This window comes from Symphalangus syndactylus, chromosome 18 (assembly GCF_028878055.3).
Source record: "Symphalangus syndactylus isolate Jambi chromosome 18, NHGRI_mSymSyn1-v2.1_pri, whole genome shotgun sequence".
NCBI classification, from domain to species: Eukaryota; Metazoa; Chordata; class Mammalia; order Primates; family Hylobatidae; genus Symphalangus; species Symphalangus syndactylus.
In genome coordinates this window covers 65,419,454-65,438,499 of record NC_072440.2, presented here as the reverse complement: position 1 = coordinate 65,438,499, position 19,046 = coordinate 65,419,454, and the positions used below count along the sequence as shown (strand labels likewise).

The following is a 19,046-nucleotide window of genomic DNA, read 5'->3' as shown; positions in this document are numbered from 1 at the left end:
GCCACCATGCCCGGCTAATTTTTGTATTTTTATTAGAGACAGGTTTTCACCATGTTGGTCAGGCTGGTCTCGAACTCCTGACCTCGAATGATCCACCCGCCTCTGCCTCCCAAAGTGCTGGGATTACAGGCATGAGCGACCGCACCAGGCCAGACATTTCAAATTTAATATGCCTTAAACAGAACTCTCGATTTTCAGCTCTTGAGCCTGCTCCTCCCTGTAAACTAAAAATAAAACCGTAAGTCCCCCCACTGGCTAAGCAGACACGCTTGTGGCCAAGAGAACCCCAGGAAAACCTTAAAACTGAGTTCCTGGCCATGATGGGATAGAGATCAGCTGTACCTTGTTATATCCCCCTCCATTTTGTGGCTTAGACACAACAACTGACCAGCATTAATGTTGAAATAGGGATCATAAGGGGCCAGGCACGGTGGCTCACACCTGTAATCCCAGCACTTTGGGAGGCCGAGGCGGGTGGATCACGAGGTCAGGAGATCGAGACCATCCTGGCTAACACGGTGAAACCCCGTCTCTACTAAAAATACACAAAAAAATAAGCTGGGCTTGGTGGTGGCGCCTGTAGTCCCAGCTACTCCAGAGGCTGAGGCAGGAAAATGGCGTGAACCCGGGAGGTGGAGGTTGCAGTGAGCCGACATCGCACCACTGCACTCTAGCCTGGGTAGCAGAGCGAGACTCTGTCTCAAAAAAAAAAAATAAAATAGGCCGGACGCGGCGGCTCATGCCTATAATCCCAGCACTCTGGGAGGCCGAGACGGGCAGATCACGAGGTCAGGAGATCGAGACCATCCTGGCTAACACGGTGAAACCCCGTCTCAATTAAAAATACAAAAAATTAGCCGGGTGTGGTGGTGGGCACTTGTAGTCCGAGCTACTCGGGAGGCTGAGGCAGGAGAATGGCGTGAACCCGGGAGGCGGAGCTTGCAGTGAGCCAAGATCATGCCACTGCACTCCAGCCTGGGCAACAGAGCGAGACTGTCTCAAAAATAAATAAATAAAATAAAATAAAGAAATAGAAATCATAAGATTGACAAAACAGACTGTTTGTGGCAATAAGATACCTTTTTTTTTTTTTTTTGAGACGGAGTCTCGCTCTGTCGCCCAGGCTGGAGTGCAATGGCACGATCTTGGCTCACTGCAAGCTCCGCCTCCCGGGTTCCCGCCATTCTCCTGCCTCAGCCTCCCGAGTAGCTGGGACTACAGGCGCCCGCCACCATGCCCGGCTAATTTTTTGTATTTTTAGTAGAGATGGGGTTTCACTGTGTTAGCCAGGATGGTCTCGATCTCCTGACCTCGTGATCCGCCGGCCTCGGCCTCCCAAAGTGCTGGGATTACAGGCGTGAGCCACCGCGCCCGGACTGTTTTTTTTGTTTTTTGTTTTGTTTGTTTTTGAGACAGTCTCCCCCTGTCCCCCAGGCTGGAGTGCAGTGGCGCTGTCACAGCTCACTGCAGCCTCAACCTGCCTTCCTGCCTTAGTCTTTGGAGTAGCTGGGACCACAGGTGCGAGCTGTCACACCTGGCTAAATTTTAAATTTTCTTGTAGAGACAGATTCTCGCTTTGTTGCCCCAGCTGTTCTCCAACTCCTGGACTCGAGCAATCTTCCTGCCTTGGCCTCCCAAACTGTTGGGATTATAGGTGTGAGCCACTGTGCCTGGTCTCCATGTCTGTTGTGTTTATCACTGTGTGGCTGTTTTTTTGTTTGTTTGTTTTTTTGAGACAGAGTCTCACTCTGTCGCCCAGGCTGGAGTACAGTGGTGTGATCTCTGCTCACTGCAACCTCCGCTTCCCGGGATCAAGCAGTTCTCTGCTTCAGCCTCCCAAGTAGCTGGGATTACAGGCAACCATCACCACGCCTAGCTAATTTTTGTATTTTTAGTAGAAGCGGTTTCACCATGTTGGCCAGGCTTGTCTCAAACTCCTGACCTCTAGTGATTCGCCTGCCTCGGGCTCCCAAAGTATTGGGATTACAGGCGTTAGCCACCATGCCCAGCCCATAGTAGGTATTTAGTAAGCATTTGCTGAGTAAGCAAAGATTACTCACTTCCAAAGACTTTGTCCTCTTTATAAAGGGGGTGGTGGTAGTATTATCTTCCTCTCTTCTTCAGGTACATTACCTGTGCTGAATACACTCACTTTTATGGTGGCAAGAAGCCAGGTAAGGCATGCAGTCTTTCTGTTCCCCGTTGGGGAAGTGGTATTAGGGAACAGTGTCTTCAGGATACAGTGAGCTGTAAAAATAGACAACAAGAACATGGAAACTGTGGTAGACAAATGAGCTGAAGACACAGGTCACGAAAGAAAAATATACTCAAGAAAGAAGAACATGCTTCATCTTAGTGGTGATTTTTGTAAAATGTAGATTAAAATATTCCCTGATGCTGGGAGCTAAGTAAAAAATAAATAAGTAAATAAAATACAAAATTACATGTACATTTAAATTTTTTTTTTTTTTTTTTTTTTTTTTTTGAGACGGAGTCTTGCTCTGTCGCCCAGGCTGGCGCCTAGGCTGGAGTGCAGTGGCGCAATCTCAGTGCACTGCAAGCTCTGCCTCCCAAGTTCACGCCATTCTCCTGCCTCAGCCTCTCTGAGTAGCTGGGACTACAGGTGCCCGCCACCATGCCCGGCTAATTTTTTGTATTTTTAGTAGAGATAGGGTTTCACCGTGGTCTCGATCTCCTGACCTCATGATCTGCCCGCCTCAGCCTCCCAAAGTGCTGGGATTACAAGCGTGAGCCACCGCGCCTGGCTTAAATGTTTTTTCTCTATCAAGTTTGTAAGGAATAAAAAGAATGATAACATTTTCAGCTGTCAAAACTATCAAGACTACAATAACAAGACCACTGTCATAATTTTAATGGGAGTAAAAAAGTATGCACTTTTCCCTGTAAGTTTTTTGATGTACCCCAAGTGTTTTGGTTTATCTGTTAAAAGGTTTTTAATCCACAGCAATTGCTGTACTTGAAAATTTGCATGAACTTTTTCATAAGCTGTAACTGAATTACTAGCAGGAGCACATAGATGAAATACTTTACAGAGTAAGATTTCTGTTTTTTATTTCATTTTAAACAGATCTCCCACAAACAAATTTTCGTCGTTTACCTTTTGACCACTGCAGGTAAGAGTTTTGCGAGTTTACCTTTCCCTTGTAATTGTTCTCTGATCCTGTCTGATAGTGAATCTGCCCCTTGTGGATGTGGGGTTATGCGTAAGAGTGTGCCTTGAAGATGTGGCCCTTCAGTTCATGTTGGGAGAAGATGCAGAGTCCTCATCATGATGTTAGGAGCTTGCCTTGGTGTTGGATCCTGCTCCAGTCCTTCACCAGGGGTGGCACAACCACTATTGTAGTTGGAGGAGAAGGTTGGTGAGAGAGGGAGGTGGTCAGGCTGCCTAGAGAGGGCTCCCTGGGACAGCATTTCGGGAGGTCACCATGCCAAGCTCAGCCAGCCCACATCCTGACCAGGGTGCGTGGCAACTCACCAAGAATGACTCTGTCCTTTTTCAGTCTCTCTCTGCAGCCCTTTGTCTACCCAGTCTGCACTCCTGATGGCGTCGTCTTTGACTTGCTGTGAGTTTTTCCTTGAATTTTGATCTAACAAATGTGAGATTCTCAACACCCATTAAGGAAGGGGACCCTTGGTACCCTTGGTACCCTTGGGTAGGGCTCTTGGGCACACAGAAGTAACAGCTAGGGCCTTGGGGACATGGCAGCAGTGCTGCCGTGACCCCTAGGCAGGCAGCTCTAGTTGTCAGGTGCTGTTGTCACTGCCTGGAATGGGGTAGACCACCCCACACCCCTCCAAGTGGGGGTCCTAGTGTTCTAATTGGACACAGTGACCTGTTTTATGGTAATGAACCGCATATTTTTACTTTATGAAAGCAGAGCCGTAATTACGGCGTGTACCTTTTGCGTGAAGTATTTGGAAGCATTATGTCCAGTTTTGCGTTTCAGCATATGCTTCTGTAATCTTTTTCATGTTTCAGGCTCCTTTTTTTTTTTAAGACAGAGTCTCACTTGGTCACCCAGGCCAGGTTGGAGTGCAATGGCATGGTCTTGGCTCACTGCAACCTCCACCTCCTGGGTTCAAGTGATTCTCCTGCCTCAGCCTCCTGAGTAGCTGGGACTACAGGTGTGTGCCACCACGCCTGGATAATTTTTGTATTTTTAGTAGAGACGGGGTTTCACCATGTTGGCCAGGATGGTCTCAATCTCCTGACCTTGTTATCCACCCACCTTGGCCTCCCAAAGTGCTGGGATTACAGGTGTGAGCCACTGCTCCCAGCCTAATTTTTAAAATTTTTAGTAGAGATGGTGGCTCATGCCTGTAATCCCAGCACTTTGGAAGGCTGAGGTGGGCAGATCACGAGGTCAGGAGATCGAGACCATCCTGGCTAACAGGGTGAAACCCCTTCTCTACTAAAAAAATACAAAAAAATTAGACGGGCGTGGTGGCGTGCACCTGTAGTCCCAGCTACTTGGGAGGCTGAGGCAGGAGAATGGCGTGAACCTGAGAGACGGAGCTTGCAGTGAGCCGAGATTGCACCACTGAACTCTAGCCTCGGCGACAGAGGGAGACTCCGTCTCAAAAAAAAAAAAAATTTTTTTTAGTAGAGGCGGGGTCTTACTATGTTGCCCAGTCTGGTCTTGACTTCCAGGCCTCAAGTGCCCCTCCTGCCTTGGCCTCCCAAAGTGCTGGGATTACAGGCATGAGTCACTGCACCTGGCCTGAAAATGAATTTTTAGGAAATGTTAGCCTTATTTTAGGAAAAGAAAATTTTACCACAGTCCCACTATCCAAGATAACCACTGTAAATATGCTAATTTTTTGTGAACTTATTTGTAGTAACATGATTGAGATAACACTGTGAACACTGTGAAGTGTTGACAGGTAACACTGTGTGGATCTATTTGTTCACTTGGTTGTGATGAGAGATTTTTTCCCCATGTGATTCAGAATTCTCTGAAAGTATAATTTTTCTTTTTTCTTTTCTTTTTTTTAATTTGAGACAGGGTGTCACTGTGTTGCCCAGGCTGGTCTTGAACTCCTGCGCTGAAGCAATCCTTCCACCTCAGCCTCCTGAGTAGCTGAGATTTTAGGCACACACCACCATGTCTGGCTTGAAAGTATAGTTTTTGATGCTAGCTTAGTATTTAATTGTACAGATGTATCAACATTTATGACAGGGAGTGGTGGCTTATGTCTATAGTTCCAGCACTTTGGGAGGCTGAGGCAGGAGGATCTCTTGAACCCAGGAGTTTGAGACCAGCCTGGGCAACACGCTGAGAACCTGTGTCTACAAAAAAGTACAAAAATTAGCCAGCCATGGTGGTGTGCACCTGTAGTCCCAGCTACTTGGAAGGCTGAGGTGGGAGGATCGCTTGAGCCCCAGGGGTGGGAGGCTGCAGTGAGCCATGATTGAAACACTGCATTCCAGCCTGAGTGACAGGGCGAAACCTTGTCTCAAAGAAAAAAAAACCGAAACCGTTTACTTACTCGTTTTCACTTGTAGTTTTTGTTGTTTATACGTAACTGCAGTAATAACCCTGAACATACTTTGAAACCTGTGTATCCACAAATATCCCCCCAACTTCCTGAGACAAGATGAGGAGCTCTTCTCTCCTAAAGTGAAGCAAGACCCCTTCACAGGCCTCTAACCTGGAAGCAGCCCTGCAAGACCACAGTGTTGTTACCACGTGGTGCCTAAGCACCCTGGTGATGCTTTCTGTTCTCTCTTCCCTTCAGGAACATTGTTCCATGGCTTAAGAAGTACGGGACCAACCCCAGCAATGGAGAGGTAGGTGGCTATGCAGGAGTTTCAGTGATGCTAGTGAATGCTATCCTCTCACTTCTTTTGTTCTGGTGGTTTTCATGAACACAGGAACATGGGAGAGAACCGTTCATGAGGCCCAGTGAGGAGGGACAGTCTTCCCCTCCTCTCCCCACTCCCATTCTTTTCCGGAAATGCTTCCTGCCTGTGCACATGTGTATACGTGCATGTCTTTTCTCGGGCCATAGCTGTGATCCAGTATGACCTCATCTTAACTTGATTCTATCTGCAAAGACCCTATATAAACCCTTGATTATATCCAAGTCAGGCCACATTCACAGGTTCCCAGGGAGCATCAGTTTTGTGGGGACATTATGCAGCCTGGTTCCGAGGGAGATCTAGTGTATTTTACCAGTGACCTTGCCCTTCCTGTTGGAGTTACTTGTATGTATTCCTCCACCTCTTTCCTGTGGCCTGGGGCAAGAGCTCAAACTGTGCGAGCCAGAGGGTCAGGCTCCCTGTGCTGGAGCCGCTGTTGACAATATGACCCTCCCTACCGGGCCAGCAGGAGAAGCTGTCTCATCTGTCTCAGCTCTTCTGGCCCTTGTGATGTTCTGGGGGCTGCAGGGTTCTGGGGACTCTTTCTAGATGGAGTTGGTGCTCCTCCAAGGCTTCCATGCTCTCCAAGGCTTCCATGCTCTCCAATACAAGGGGAACTTGGCCAGGGGGCTGGTTTTGAGTGTTCTTGGACCAGCTACTAAAGCCTGTGGCTTTTCTCTTTCAGATGCTTGGGTTGGGGGCTTGTGGCCTCGCCTCTTTCTTCCTTGGTCTTTGTCACTTGAAGACTGTTTCTGTGATGTCTGCTGCTGGGAGCCACATTGGATCCCAGGGGCTTTCCCCAAGGTCCGTGCCCCAGTCTGGGAAGTCATTCTCTGTTGCTCTTCTCAGCAGGGGTTCCTGCTGCCTGCTTGTGCCCTGTATGGCTGGGTGTCAGCCTCAGGGAGCAGCCTGGTGGCGAGGTGGGGTAGGTGGGGTTTTCCTCTCCACGGCTGCCCTCATGGCCCCTGCTGTCCCAGTGGATGCTGTCATTTGGTTGCAGCTGGGGTGCGTTTTGCTACTTTGGGTGTTTTGTTTCACAGGTACTCTTTGGGATTCCCAAACTTGTCGATTGTGCTGGCCCCCACACCCACAAAGTCTGATCTGGCAGTTAGCCACACTGTTCTGGCTTACATCAGGGAGGTGCAGCCATTTCTTTGTTCCAGGCATCGTGTTGGGGTGAGTCTGCAGGAGCGCCCCACACGTCTGTTCCTGCGCCTCTCCCTTGGCCTGCTCTGGAAGGGACCTTGCTGTGTGCTTGCTTGGCCAGACCTATGGGTGTCAGCAGAGCCTTGCTAGCCAAACCTCTGAGGAGAGTTCCTGAGCCAAGGGCTGGCTGGCCCATGTGACTTTTGGGGGCTCAGGAGGAGCCTGTTGTGTGGGAGAGTCTCTCTGCTCAGGTCCTGTGTCTGAATAGGGACCCTGCTGGCCCTCTGATGGTCTCCTCCACACCTGTAGTGATGTAGGGAGGTGGGGGTAGTTGAATGACAAAGGAAGGAATGAAGGTGGTTAGAGGATCAGATGTGGTCAGTTGGGTTGGCCAGCAGCAGGCAGGGCCCACGGAGGGTGGGGAGGGCAGCTTAAGGACCTGCTGCCAGCTTAGGGCCTGGCCCCAGGAGGCTCCCTCTGCGTCTCCCCTGGGCCTGGGTAGGCATAGCGGGGCCCAGCCCACACCAGGTGGCAGCAGCTGCTGGGTTCTGGCCCTGAGTGAGGTGCTCCCCAGCGGCACATAGCTCTGCCTCCCTTCCAGGGTCTCCCTACAGTCCCGCCCCCAGCAGTTCCCACCTCCAGTTGTCCAGACTTTGTTTTATGGGAAAGTTTGCTGTGGAAGAGCTGCACTGCAGACACACCACAGAAACTGAAAACATTACCTGCCACCTGGAGTGGGGGAAATAAGAAAAAAAAAAACCATCCAGAAACAGAAAAATAGCGTCCCACCTTCCCAACACAACCATTCTTAGCATTGGGGTGTATTTGTTACTTTCTCCCCGCTTTTAATGTTTTGTTTTTCTTAAATACTCATATGACAGAGCCCTTTGGGAGGCTGAGGTAGGCAGATCATGAGGTCAGGAGATTAGCCTGGTGTGGTGGCATGTGTCTGTAGTTCTAGCTACTCGGGAGGCTGAGGCAGGAGAATCACTTGAACCAGCGAGTGGGAGGTTGCAGTGAGCTGAGATGGTGCCGTGGTACTCCAGCCTGGTGACAGAGAGGGACTCTGTCTGTGTGTCCCACCACTTTAGCTGAAGAAATATGTTCACTTTTTAATTTTAGAAGTAATCTGTGCTTACCATAAAGACGTCCAAACCCAGCAGAAGTATAACACACACCACCCTGTGGCCTGGTCCTCCTGCTCAGGGTCACCCGTGATGGCTCTTCTCAGAGCGTGGTGAGGGTGCCACATAAACACAACCGCCCAACGCCATCCTGCAGCCCCCCTGAGGTCCTTGCAGGGTCTTGGGGCCTTTCCTTTTGTCCAGAGCTGCACAGGGTTGGCTAGTCAGAGACTTTTCCAGCCCATCTCTGTCTGACCCCAGCATCTCTGTGCATCAGTTACTTATTCATTATCGTTAATTATTAACTGTGCTTCTTCCAGAAGCTGGACGGGAGGTCCCTGATCAAGCTGAACTTTGCCAAGAACAGTGAGGGTGAGTGGAACTATTACAGCCGACTCTGGGCTTGGCCTGCAGACCCAAGGTCCCAGCTCTCACCAGTTTTCATACGGAATCAGTCATTGCTTTCTGACCAAGCTAGACACCTGCTTTTAATTCCACAAAAAGTGTCACAGGGCCGGGCGCGGTGGCTCATGCCTGTAAACCCAGCAGTTTGGGAGGCCGAGGCGGATGGTTCATGAGGTCAAGAGATCGAGACCATCCTGGCCAACATGGTAAAACCCCGTTTCTACTAAAAATAGAAAAATTAGCCAGGTGTGGTGGCAGGCGCCTGTAGTCCCAGCTACTTGGGAGGCTGAGGCAGGAGAATCACTTGAACCCAGGAGGCAGAGGTTGCAGTGAGCCAAGATGGTGCCACTGCACTCTAGCCTGGCAACAGAGCGAGACTGTCTCAAAAAAAAAAAAAAAAAAAAAGGTGTCACAGGATTTCTTCTCAAAGGTCTGGGTAGTTTTAAGCTGGGGGAGGGTGGGGGCAGAACCTGTGGTGGTGGGAACTTCCCACAAAGGCGATCGGGCCATTGTAAGCTGCTAGTGGCCTTCGTGGGCACAGTTGGATCTGCAGGGCATGGGCCCCCTCTGGCTGAGGCTGTGGTCTGTTTGTTGTTGGAGGCTGAAGTTGCTCATGCTGGGAACCAGGGTGGCGGCTGGGTAGGGGATGTGGGTGGTCTGGAGGGATTTGTCCAGTAGCTCTTGGGCTAGGCTTTTCTTTGCCACGGCTCGTAGAGCCCAGCCCAGTGCTGCAGCTCCTGCTTCATGCCCGTTACGCACCTTCCGCTGTTCTTGTGGCCAGAGGCCCGAATGAGTTGTGCAGCCCACCCCTGCCCAGGTGGTGATCTTATGCTAGGTTCTAGCCCAGGTCTTTTGCTCGTGGAGATGCCATGGTTTAGGGGTTGTCCTTGCTCACTGGGTGCGTGCATTCCAGGGAGATGCTGTAGCACCTGAGGCCAAGGCCCTTTTGCCCCGCTTGTCTGAGCCCAGAGCCCTGTCCCCAGTCGGTGCAGCATTCGCAGGTGAATGAACGGGTGAACCTCAGCACATCATTGACATCTGTGGAGGACACAGCGCTCCACCCTGGTGGCTGAGGGCGGGCTGCCTCCCCTTCTGTGATCAGCAGTGTGTGTGTGTGTCTCTCATTCAGCAAATATTTATTGAGTGCCTGCCATGTGCAGAGAGCACAACAGGCTGCGTCTCTCCTGAATGAGAGGAGCATGCATTCTGGTGGGGGAGAACACCAGAGAGCAGCTCAGCAGGGTGTGCCAGAGGCTGCTTGTGTGTGGAGAGCACAGCAGGGGGAGGGGAGAGGGCTGCCTTGACCTGCTGCAGGGAGGGAGAGCCGTGTGGGCATCGGGGGAGTGCAGGGCCAGGCCGATGGCACAGCCAGTGCAAAGACCCTGAGGTGGGCACACGCTTAAGGGTGTCCGTGCCCAACTGGGAGTCCAGTGTGGCTGGAACAGCATGTGCTAGTGGTGGAAGCAGGGTATGTGGTGACAGGTCAGGGTGGGGACGGGGTACAGAGCAGTCCTGTGGGGCCTGGGAGCCACAGGAGGACTTGGGCTTCTGCTCCAAGATGGGAGCCACTGAGGGAGGGATGAGGTCCGGTCTTTATTTTTTTTAAACTTTGACTTGGCAGTCGGCTTCTTTTGTTTTGTTTCCTTTTTTCTTTTGAAATGGGGTCTCTTACCCAGGCTGGAATGCAGTGGCACAGTCTCAGCTCACTGCAACCTCTGCCTCCTGGGCTTAAGAGATCCTCCCACCTCAGCCTCCCAAGTAGCTGGGACTACAGGCACCACTACTGCATCCAGCTAATTTTTGTGTTTTTTTATAGAGATGGGGTTTCACCATGTTGGCCAGGCTGGTCTGGAACTCCTGGGCTCAAGTGATCCACCTGCTTCAGCCTCCCAAAGTGCTGGGATTACAGGCGTGAGCCACTGTGCCCGGCCCATTTCTTTGTTAATTGGAATTCCCTGTGCGTGAAAGTGGAGAGAGGCGGTGTGATGGGCCTCCCCTGTGCCCGTCACCAACTCCAGCCCCTGCTGTCTCCCATCTATGCAGTTCTGTCTTTGCTCCCACCAGTACCCCCTTGCATGATGCTGAAGCCCCACTTTAAAAAATAGTTTTCACATCAGAAGGATATTTGTTTGTTTGTTTTTGAGACATGGTCTTGCCCTGTTGTCCAGGCCGGAGTGTAGTGGCGTGATCAGAGTGCACTGTCGCTTCGACCTCCCAGGACCAAGTGCTCCTTCCACCTCAGTCTCCCACGTAGATGGGACCACAGGCATGTACTACCATGCCCAGCCAATTTTTTTTTTTTTTTTTTTTTTTTTTTGAGACAGAGTTTCGCTCTTGTTGTCCAGGCTGGAGTGCAATGGTGTGATCTCGGCTCACTGCAACCTCCGCCTCTTGGGTTCAAGCGATTCTCCTGGCTCAGCCTCCCGAGTAGCTGGGATTACAGGCATGTGCCATCACGCCTGGCTAATTTTGTGTTTTTAGTAGAGACGGGGTTTCTCCATGTTGGTCAGGCTGGTCTTGAACTCCTGACCTCAAGCAATCCACCTGTTTTGGTCTCCCAAAGTGCTGGGATTACAGGAGTGAGCCACTGTGCCCAGCCCTGGCTACTTTTTTAATTTTTTTTTTTTGTAGAGATGAGGTTTCCCTATGTCACCCAGGCTGGTCTTCAAGTCCTGGGCTCAAGTGATCCTCCTGCCTCAGCATCCCCCCACCAAGAAAAACAGCTGGGCACCATGGTTTATGCCTGCAGTCTCAGCACTTTGGGAGGCCAAGGTGGGAGGATTGCTTGAGCCCAGGAGTTCAAGACCAGCCTGGGCAACATAATGAAACCTTGTCTCTACAAAATGAAACCTAAAAATTAGCCAGTGTGGTTGAGCGCACCTATAGTCCCACCTACATGGGAGGCTGAGGTGGGAGGATTATTGGAGCTTGGGAGGTTGAGACTGCAGTGAGCTGTGATTGCGCCACTGCACTCCAGCCTGGGTGATAGAGCTAGACCCTGTCTCAAACAACAAAACAAAACAAAACAAAAAAACAGGGTCTCAGCCTATCACCCAGGCTGGTCTCAAACTCCTGACCTCAAGCAATCCTCCCTCCTCCCACCTTGGCCTCCCAAAGCACTGGGACTAGAGGTGTGAGCCACCTCTAACTTGAGGCTCTAACTAATTTGAGGCTCTAACTTGGCCTCAAATCAGGATTTTTTTTAAGAAAAAGTCCCCACAAGGCCGGGTGCAGTGGCTCACTCCTGTAATCCCAGCACTTTGGGAGGCCGAGGCGGGTGGATCACGAGATCAGGAGATCAAGACCACCCTGGCTAACACGGTGAAACCCCGTCTCTACTAAAAAAATACAAAAAATTGGCATGGTGGCGGGCGCCTGTAGTCCCAGCTACTCAGGAGGCTGAGGCAGGAGAATGGCGTGAACCCGGGAGGCGGAGCTTGCAGTGAGCCGAGATTGCGCCACTGCACTCCCGCCTGGGTGACAGAGCGAGACCCTGTCTCAAAAAAAAAAAGACAGTAGGCAGGCAAGGGGATGGGCGGTTCTGAAGGAAGAGCTGACCAGGGGGCTGGCGGGGGATGTGGGTGAGAGGAGGTAGAGCTGTCAGGGCTGGAGCATGGGTTGTTTCCTGCCGAGGGCCAACTTCAGCAGGAGGAGGAGGCTAGCATGGTGATCACCCAGGGGTGGGCTGGAGGATCCGAGGAAGATGATGCAAGGATTGGGTCTTGCAGGATGAATAGGAGTTTCCTAATGGTGTGGAAGGGCTTGAGGGGGTGAGCAGCTGTCCCCATGGTTCCCTGCTCTGGCAGCTGACATGGGGTTCCACCTCCTCCCATCGCTGACTTTGGCTGAGTTCTGTCCTGCCCTGGCCCGCTGCGGTCCTCATTGGGATGTTCACAGCCCGCAGAGGTGACTGGCCTCCCTGTGTGTGCCTTCTCTCTAGGGAAGTACCACTGCCCAGTGCTGTTTACCGTGTTCACCAACAACACCCACATCGTGGCTGTGAGGACGACCGGCAACGTCTACGCCTATGAGGTGTGTCCTCACTCCGGGGCCTGGAGACAGCGGTGGGGAGATCTCTGCTGTGTGTTCCTAGTATACACTGGCTGGGCTGTGTGCTACGGGTACGGCCTGTCCTTGTGGGGTTTACAGTCACAGCCACAGGCATGGTCATCTAGCAAAGCTCTGGTAGTGCAGCCTCCCCATTTTCAGGCAAGTCAAAAAAAGGGTTGGGGGAGGTGCATCCTTCGGAATCCAGGCAGTCCTGGTTGCCCAGCAGGGACCCTTAAGCCCCAAGAGGTCCTCCTGCGTCTTCAGCAAAGCCCAGGTGCTGGGAAGGCACCCATGTTCTGAGGACAGGCCTCTAGGGCTGCGAGGGGAGTGCTTGCCCCGGATCTGGATGGAGCCACTTGCCCCCGGGATGGAGCTGTCCCCTGGAGGAGTTCTGGCAGGGAGTGGGTGTAGGGAGAGAGGAGGCAGCCATGTTCACACATGAGTCCTCCTCTCAGGGACGAGGCGCGGCAGGCCCCACATGGCAGGAAAGCTGACCTTTGCGCCGTTTTCAATCCTTCACCTGGACGTTTGTGGGGTGTAGGTGGCCAGCGCTGCTCCAGGGGCCTTGGGGGCCACTTCTTGCCAGAAGCCTGCACAAACTGGCATGGTCAGTCCTCGTTAGTGGAGTGAGGGCTCTGCTAGACTGCGCCCCAGGAGTGCAGGCATCTTGTGTCCACAGTCTCTGCCCATGGGGGCCTGCATGGGAGGAGCTTGGCGAAGCCTGCAGCGAGTGGGTGGATGACTCGCTGAGTCTTTTTGCTGATCAGTGTGCAGACAAGAGCTTCCTGCAGGAAGGTTGCTGCGAGGGTGAACTGGCTTATCGTCTGAGGCCCCGCCAGCTCTGCCTTTGTGGGAGCCACTGCTATCAGCCAGTGGGGTGTACACTGCTGTCTGTCTCATTCCTCACGCCTCTCAAATCGTGCCATGGTCGGGGCCAGCTCCAGGCCTCCCTGCTTGCAGTCCCCTGTGCCAAGGCTTGGGGCAGGCATCGTAAAACCACTTCCTCCTGGCTATAGGCAGTGGAACAGCTAAATATCAAGGCCAAGAACTTCCGGGACCTGCTGACTGACGAGCCATTCTCCCGGCAGGACATCATCACCCTCCAGGTGAGTGTCCCCTGCCCGCCTGCCCCAGCTGCCTTCAGCACCTGCAGCCAGCCCAGGCCTCTACAGGGCTGCCTCCTCAGTCTAGCTCTTACGTCTCCTTCCTGATCCCTTACCCCCATGTCGGGGCCCCTCGTATCTGTCCTCAAAGCCACCTGAGGCATCTGAATGGCCACTCTGCAGACCTGGCTCTGCTTCAGCGCCTTGAGGGCAGGAGCTGGCATGAGCTCTGGGCCTCGGTGTCTGGCACAGGGCTCCCTGCAGGTGTCAGAGAACCCCAAGTGAATTAATGAAAAACACTGACTTAGAAAAGCAGGTGGTGGCTGGAGCGTGGCCTGCTGAGTCAGTCACCTCTGTGGCTTGTCCCATTCTAACCAGAGGTCAGCCAACGGCTGCCCACGTTCTGGTCCGATAGCTCCCTAACAGCGACGAATGCTCGTTAGCCATATGCCTGGAGGAAGGTCACAGCTCGGCCAGCAGCTAGCGAGGCTGCGTCCCTGTCCCTGCCCCTGTTTGCTGTCCTGCCTGGGGCAGACCATCTCCTCCCTCATGCCCTGCTTGACTCCCCCAACCTCAGTGTAGCCCTGGCCTCTTCCGCACCTCTGACAGCTGGCCGTCCTTTGCTGCATGTGGCTGCCATTTGGCCACAGGCTGGGTTCACTGTGCCAGGCATTCTCTTTTTGCCACAGGACCCCACCAATTTGGACAAGTTCAATGTCTCTAACTTCTATCATGTGAAGAATAACATGAAAATAATAGACCCAGGTATGTACACCTAGGGGCTGGGCTAGGCGAGGGGGCTTTTGGGTGAAACTGGGACAGTGCTCCCTGGGTAAAGCCCCCCCTTTCCTGGAGGTCAGGGGGTCCCAGCCCAGACAGGCCTTGCATTTTCTGAACCAGTGTTCAGAGAATCCGAGCCAACTGCAGCCTCAGAAACAATGGGCAGGATAGACTTGCTGCCCTGCCAGGACACCTGCTCAGGTTCCCCTGCTCCCTGGAGACTGGCCGGTGCTGTCAGTGGGCAGGTGGTGGGGTGACGGGGTCCTCCTGTTTTCCTGGCCTCTGGTGGTTGTCCTGCAGCCTTGGAGGAGCCAGCAGGACTCATGTTCAGAGGTCACTCGGCCTCGTGCTGCAGAGCAGTGGCCTGGGCACTTTGTGAACATTGTATGAACGGGTTTTAGGGAGGCTGGGCATGTGAACTGGGGGAGATTTGAGTCAGGAGAGCCTGAGGTCAGGGTTGGGGCTGGGCCATGTCTGTGTTCTCTGCACAGGGATGCCAGCCCCTCTCCATAGAGTAGGCTGCTGTCCAAGGCCCAGTAGGCAGCAGGCACCCTCCTGAGTCGGCAAGAATGGGTGATTTCGCATCTGGAAAGACCCCCAAACACTTCTATTATTTTAAATAAAAATAACCTTTAAAATTACAGAAGCAAAGCAACTGGGTGTGGTGGCTTACGCCCGTAATCCCAGCACTTTGGGAGGCCAAGGCAGGCAGATCGCTTGAGCTCAAGAGTTCGAGACCAGCCTGGGCAACATGGGGATACCCTGTCTCTACAAAAAATAGAAAAATTAGCTGGGTGTAGTTGGCGCGCCTTTAGCCCCAGCTACTTGGGGGGCTGAGGCAGGAGAATTGATTGAGCCCCGGAGGTGGAGGCTACAGTGAGCTGAGATCTTGCAACTGCTTTCTAGCTGGGGCGACAGAGCTAGATCCTGTCTCAAAAAAAAAAAAGGCTGGGCACGGTGGCTCATGCCTGTAATCCCAGCACTTTGGAAGGCCGAGGCAGGTAGATCACGAGATCAGGAGATCGAGACCATCCTGGCTAACATGGTGAAACCCCGTCTTTACTAAAAATACAAAAAAAATTAGCTGGGTGTGGTGGCGGGCGCCTGTAGTCCCAGCTACTCAGGAGGCTGAGGCAGGAGAATGGTGTGAACCCGGGAGGCAGAGCTTGCACTGAGCCGAGATGGCGCCACTGCACTGCAGCCTGGACGACAGAGCAAGACTCCATCTCCAAAAAAAAGAAAGCAAAGCGTATACTCTAAAAAGATTAGAATATACAGATAAATATAAAATATACAAATCAACCTGAAGTCCATCCTGAGACCCTTGCGAACTGCCTGGGGAGACCTTCAGGCCTGTAGTGGGGCACTGTGGCATTCTGTGGCTGGCAGTGGCATGGTGCCCGCGCCATGGCTGGATGGCCCTGGCCTATTCTAGATCTGTGTCCCCAGCACATGTGTGTGGGGAGGCTACTGGGGGCTTGGCTCAGGGCCATGCTACTGTTTTGTAGATGAAGAGAAGGCCAAACAGGACCCGTCTTATTATCTGAAAAATACAAATGCCGAGACCCGAGAGACCCTGCAGGAGCTCTACAAGGAGTTCAAAGGGGATGAGATTCTGGCAGCCACCATGAAGGTCCCGGAGAAGAAGAAAGTGGACAAGCTGAACGCTGTGAGTGGTGGAGGGCACTCGGCCAAGCCCCGTCTCCCTGCCCATCTCATGGCCTCTTGGAGTGGTCCTGGGAAAGGGGCTCATGGGGGCCTGGGGTACACGGCAGGAAGGCAGCCAGGATCCCCCAGAGCTGTGGTGCCCCTGATGGCTCTGAGTGCACAGCCCTAGGGCTGCCCTGAGGCAGATAGAATCTGAGAAGGCAGAAGGGGAGGGGCTGATGTCCACACTGGTTGTTGAAGAACCAAGGGGGGTGTGAGGGCATGCAGGGGAGACCTGTGCCACAGAAGGTCTGCCTTGTGCTGTGGTCCCAGCCTGAGCTCAGTAGCCAGGGCAGGCACGTTGAGTGGGCACATGTGGTTCTGTGGTAGCTGGGAGGGCAGGGCCTAATGTGCACTGGGGCCCAAAGCCATGCCAGGGAGAGTTGGGGCGTTCCACGGTCTGCTGCAGTGCTGAGGTGGACGGCGTGCCTGGGACTGCACAGTGCTGCCTGTCTGGGGCTGTCGTGTTTGCTTCTTGCTCCTGTTCAGGCAGAGCGTGGGGATCTGGAGCTAGGGGGAGTGCAGAGACATGGGCAGGTAGCTCTGAAGTTCTCCTTCTTAAAGAATTATTCAAATTCTGGAAAATTTGAAAAAGAAAGCTTGTTGTCCAGTGTGTCACCCCCTCTAACACACTGCCCTTAGCACTTTGATATATTACCTTTTTTTTTTTTGGAAACAGGATCTTGCTATGTTGTCTAAGCTGGTCTTGAATTCTTGGCTTCAAGTGAGATCCTCCTGCCTTGGCCTCCAAAAGTGCTGGAATTGCAGGTGTGAGCCACTGTGCCTGGCTTGTATTTTCTTCTGATGGGAGAAACCCCTTTGTATTCCTCTATGATAAAAAATCACATTTATTGGGGCTTTTCCCTGACCCCTGATTAAATATGTAATGTGTTTAGTGTAGAAAGTTTGAAACTTTTAAAAAGAAATGAGGCCAGGTGTGGTGGCTCACACCTGTAATCCCAGCATTTTGGGATGCTGAGGCAGGAGGATTGCTTGAGGCCAGGAGTTCAAGACTAGGTTGGACAACATAGTGAGACCTGATCTCTACAAAAAATCAGCCAGATGTGGTGGCATGCGCCTGTCGTCCCAGCTACTCAGGAGGCTGAGGTGGGAGGGTCACTTGAGCCCAGGAGTTGGAGGCTGCAGTGCACCAGGATCACACACCACCACACTCCAGCCTGGGTACAGAGCAAGACCTTGTCTCATAAAAAAATTAAAAATAAATGAGAAGTCAGCCATACACTCCTAACCCTGAGGTGGCCAGTCCTGTGTGGTATTTTATCTCCAGAGTTTCACCTGATATCATAAGAGTCGGGACCCAGATGAGGCCAGGGGCCCCTGGCTCGGCCTAGCCTTGGCTTCTTCCTCCTGCTGGTTGGGGAGGCCCTCCTGGAGGAGAGACACCAAGCAGGGCCTAGGGGGCAGGGGTGGCGTGTGGTTGGCTTCTAGGCAAGCGACACGTCCCCACCCACCTGCCTCCCATGGCACCGCTGAGGTGCCACCCTGGTTTCCTTGGCAGGCCCACTATTCCACAGGGAAGGTCAGTGCTTCCTTCACCTCCACTGCGATGGTCCCGGAGACCACACATGAAGCAGGTAGCCACCTTTGCCTCTGTAGCCACCTGCCACGTGACCCAAAAGTGGCAGGGGGTGGGTGTGCTCCCCGACTCCCACTTTCGTGGTCTGTCAGGGGCTCCCACTGTCACCTGAGCCCCGAGTCCTCCCCCTTAGCTGCTGAACCCCTGCCAGCCGCATGAGGCTGGGGTGAGCCTGTGCATGGCCTAAGCAGACCCTTGGCCTCCAGCTCCCCTGCTGTCCCCAGAGCTGGAGCCTAGTCCCGCCTGTGTGTCTGAGGCCGGTGCTGCCTGTCATGGTGGGGCTGCCCCAGGGTGAGGGCAGGGGCTGAGCTGGGACCTCGTTTGTAGCTGCCATCGACGAGGATGTGCTGCGCTACCAGTTTGTGAAGAAGAAGGGCTACGTGCGGCTGCACACCAACAAGGGCGACCTCAACGTGGAGCTGCACTGCGACCTGGTGGGTGTGGAGGCCGGCCCCTCCCCATGCCCCAAGGTCATCTCTGGGTCATTTGACAGCCATGTCTTAAATATAGGGCTGCCACTGGTATGTGCTTGTTGTAGGAAATTCAGCCTGTCACTAGGTGGGACCCGCAGCAGTGCCCTGTGTCCTTTCTAGGGGGCCATGTTGGCAGACACTGTGCACAGGTGCCAGTGTCTCAGAGAAGGGGCCAGGCTGTACCTGCTGCTCTGCCCACACTTCTCCCATGCGCTGTACTCTGGGCCATGTGACTGCACGGGTCCTGTTGCTTGGTGTTGTGGGTCCATCCTTGCCCAGTGTGGCCGGGCAGCTGACTCTGCTACATGTTAAAGACCAGCCTCGCCAACATGGGGAAACCCCGTCTCTACTAAAACTACAAAAATTAGCCAGGTGTGGTGGTGCATGCCTGTAGTCCTGGCTACTCAGGAGGCTGAGGCAGGAGAATGTCTTGAACCTAGGAGGCAGAGGTTGCAGTGAGCCAAGATCATGCCACAGCACTCCGGCCTGGGCAACAGCAAGACTCCACCTCAAAAAAAAAAAAAAAAAAAAAGCCTCCTGTGGCTGTGGTGAGCTGCCTTTGGCAGCTCTCTGCCTCATGCAAGTATTGGGGCTATGTTGCAGACACCAAAAACCTGCGAAAACTTCATCAGGCTTTGCAAGAAGCATTATTACGATGGCACCATCTTCCACAGATCCATCCGGAACTTTGTGGTGAGTGACGAGAGTCACTGGCTGCACAGATGAGCTTAGTGGGACATCGGGGGCTGGGTGGGCTTGTCCCTGCCCCGTCCCAGG

General features: G+C 53.0%; 1 protein-coding gene across 3 annotated transcripts in view; it reads left to right on the top strand.

Annotated features, from left to right (window-relative positions):
• Positions 1 to 19,046, top strand: part of PPIL2 (peptidylprolyl isomerase like 2) — a 33,049-nt gene that overhangs the window by 1,935 nt on the left and 12,068 nt on the right. For all 3 annotated transcript variants that reach the window (XM_063623578.1, XM_055252309.2, XM_055252310.2), the window contains exons 2-13: positions 2,125 to 2,174; positions 3,089 to 3,134; positions 3,522 to 3,584; positions 5,761 to 5,812; positions 8,475 to 8,526; positions 12,500 to 12,591; positions 13,626 to 13,715; positions 14,402 to 14,477; positions 16,001 to 16,161; positions 17,719 to 17,794; positions 18,124 to 18,230; positions 18,873 to 18,962. In XM_063623578.1, the coding sequence (XP_063479648.1) occupies positions 2,125 to 2,174; positions 3,089 to 3,134; positions 3,522 to 3,584; positions 5,761 to 5,812; positions 8,475 to 8,526; positions 12,500 to 12,591; positions 13,626 to 13,715; positions 14,402 to 14,477; positions 16,001 to 16,161; positions 17,719 to 17,794; positions 18,124 to 18,230; positions 18,873 to 18,962 (955 nt within the window). The remainder of the gene's footprint in view (positions 1 to 2,124; positions 2,175 to 3,088; positions 3,135 to 3,521; positions 3,585 to 5,760; positions 5,813 to 8,474; positions 8,527 to 12,499; positions 12,592 to 13,625; positions 13,716 to 14,401; positions 14,478 to 16,000; positions 16,162 to 17,718; positions 17,795 to 18,123; positions 18,231 to 18,872; positions 18,963 to 19,046) is intronic.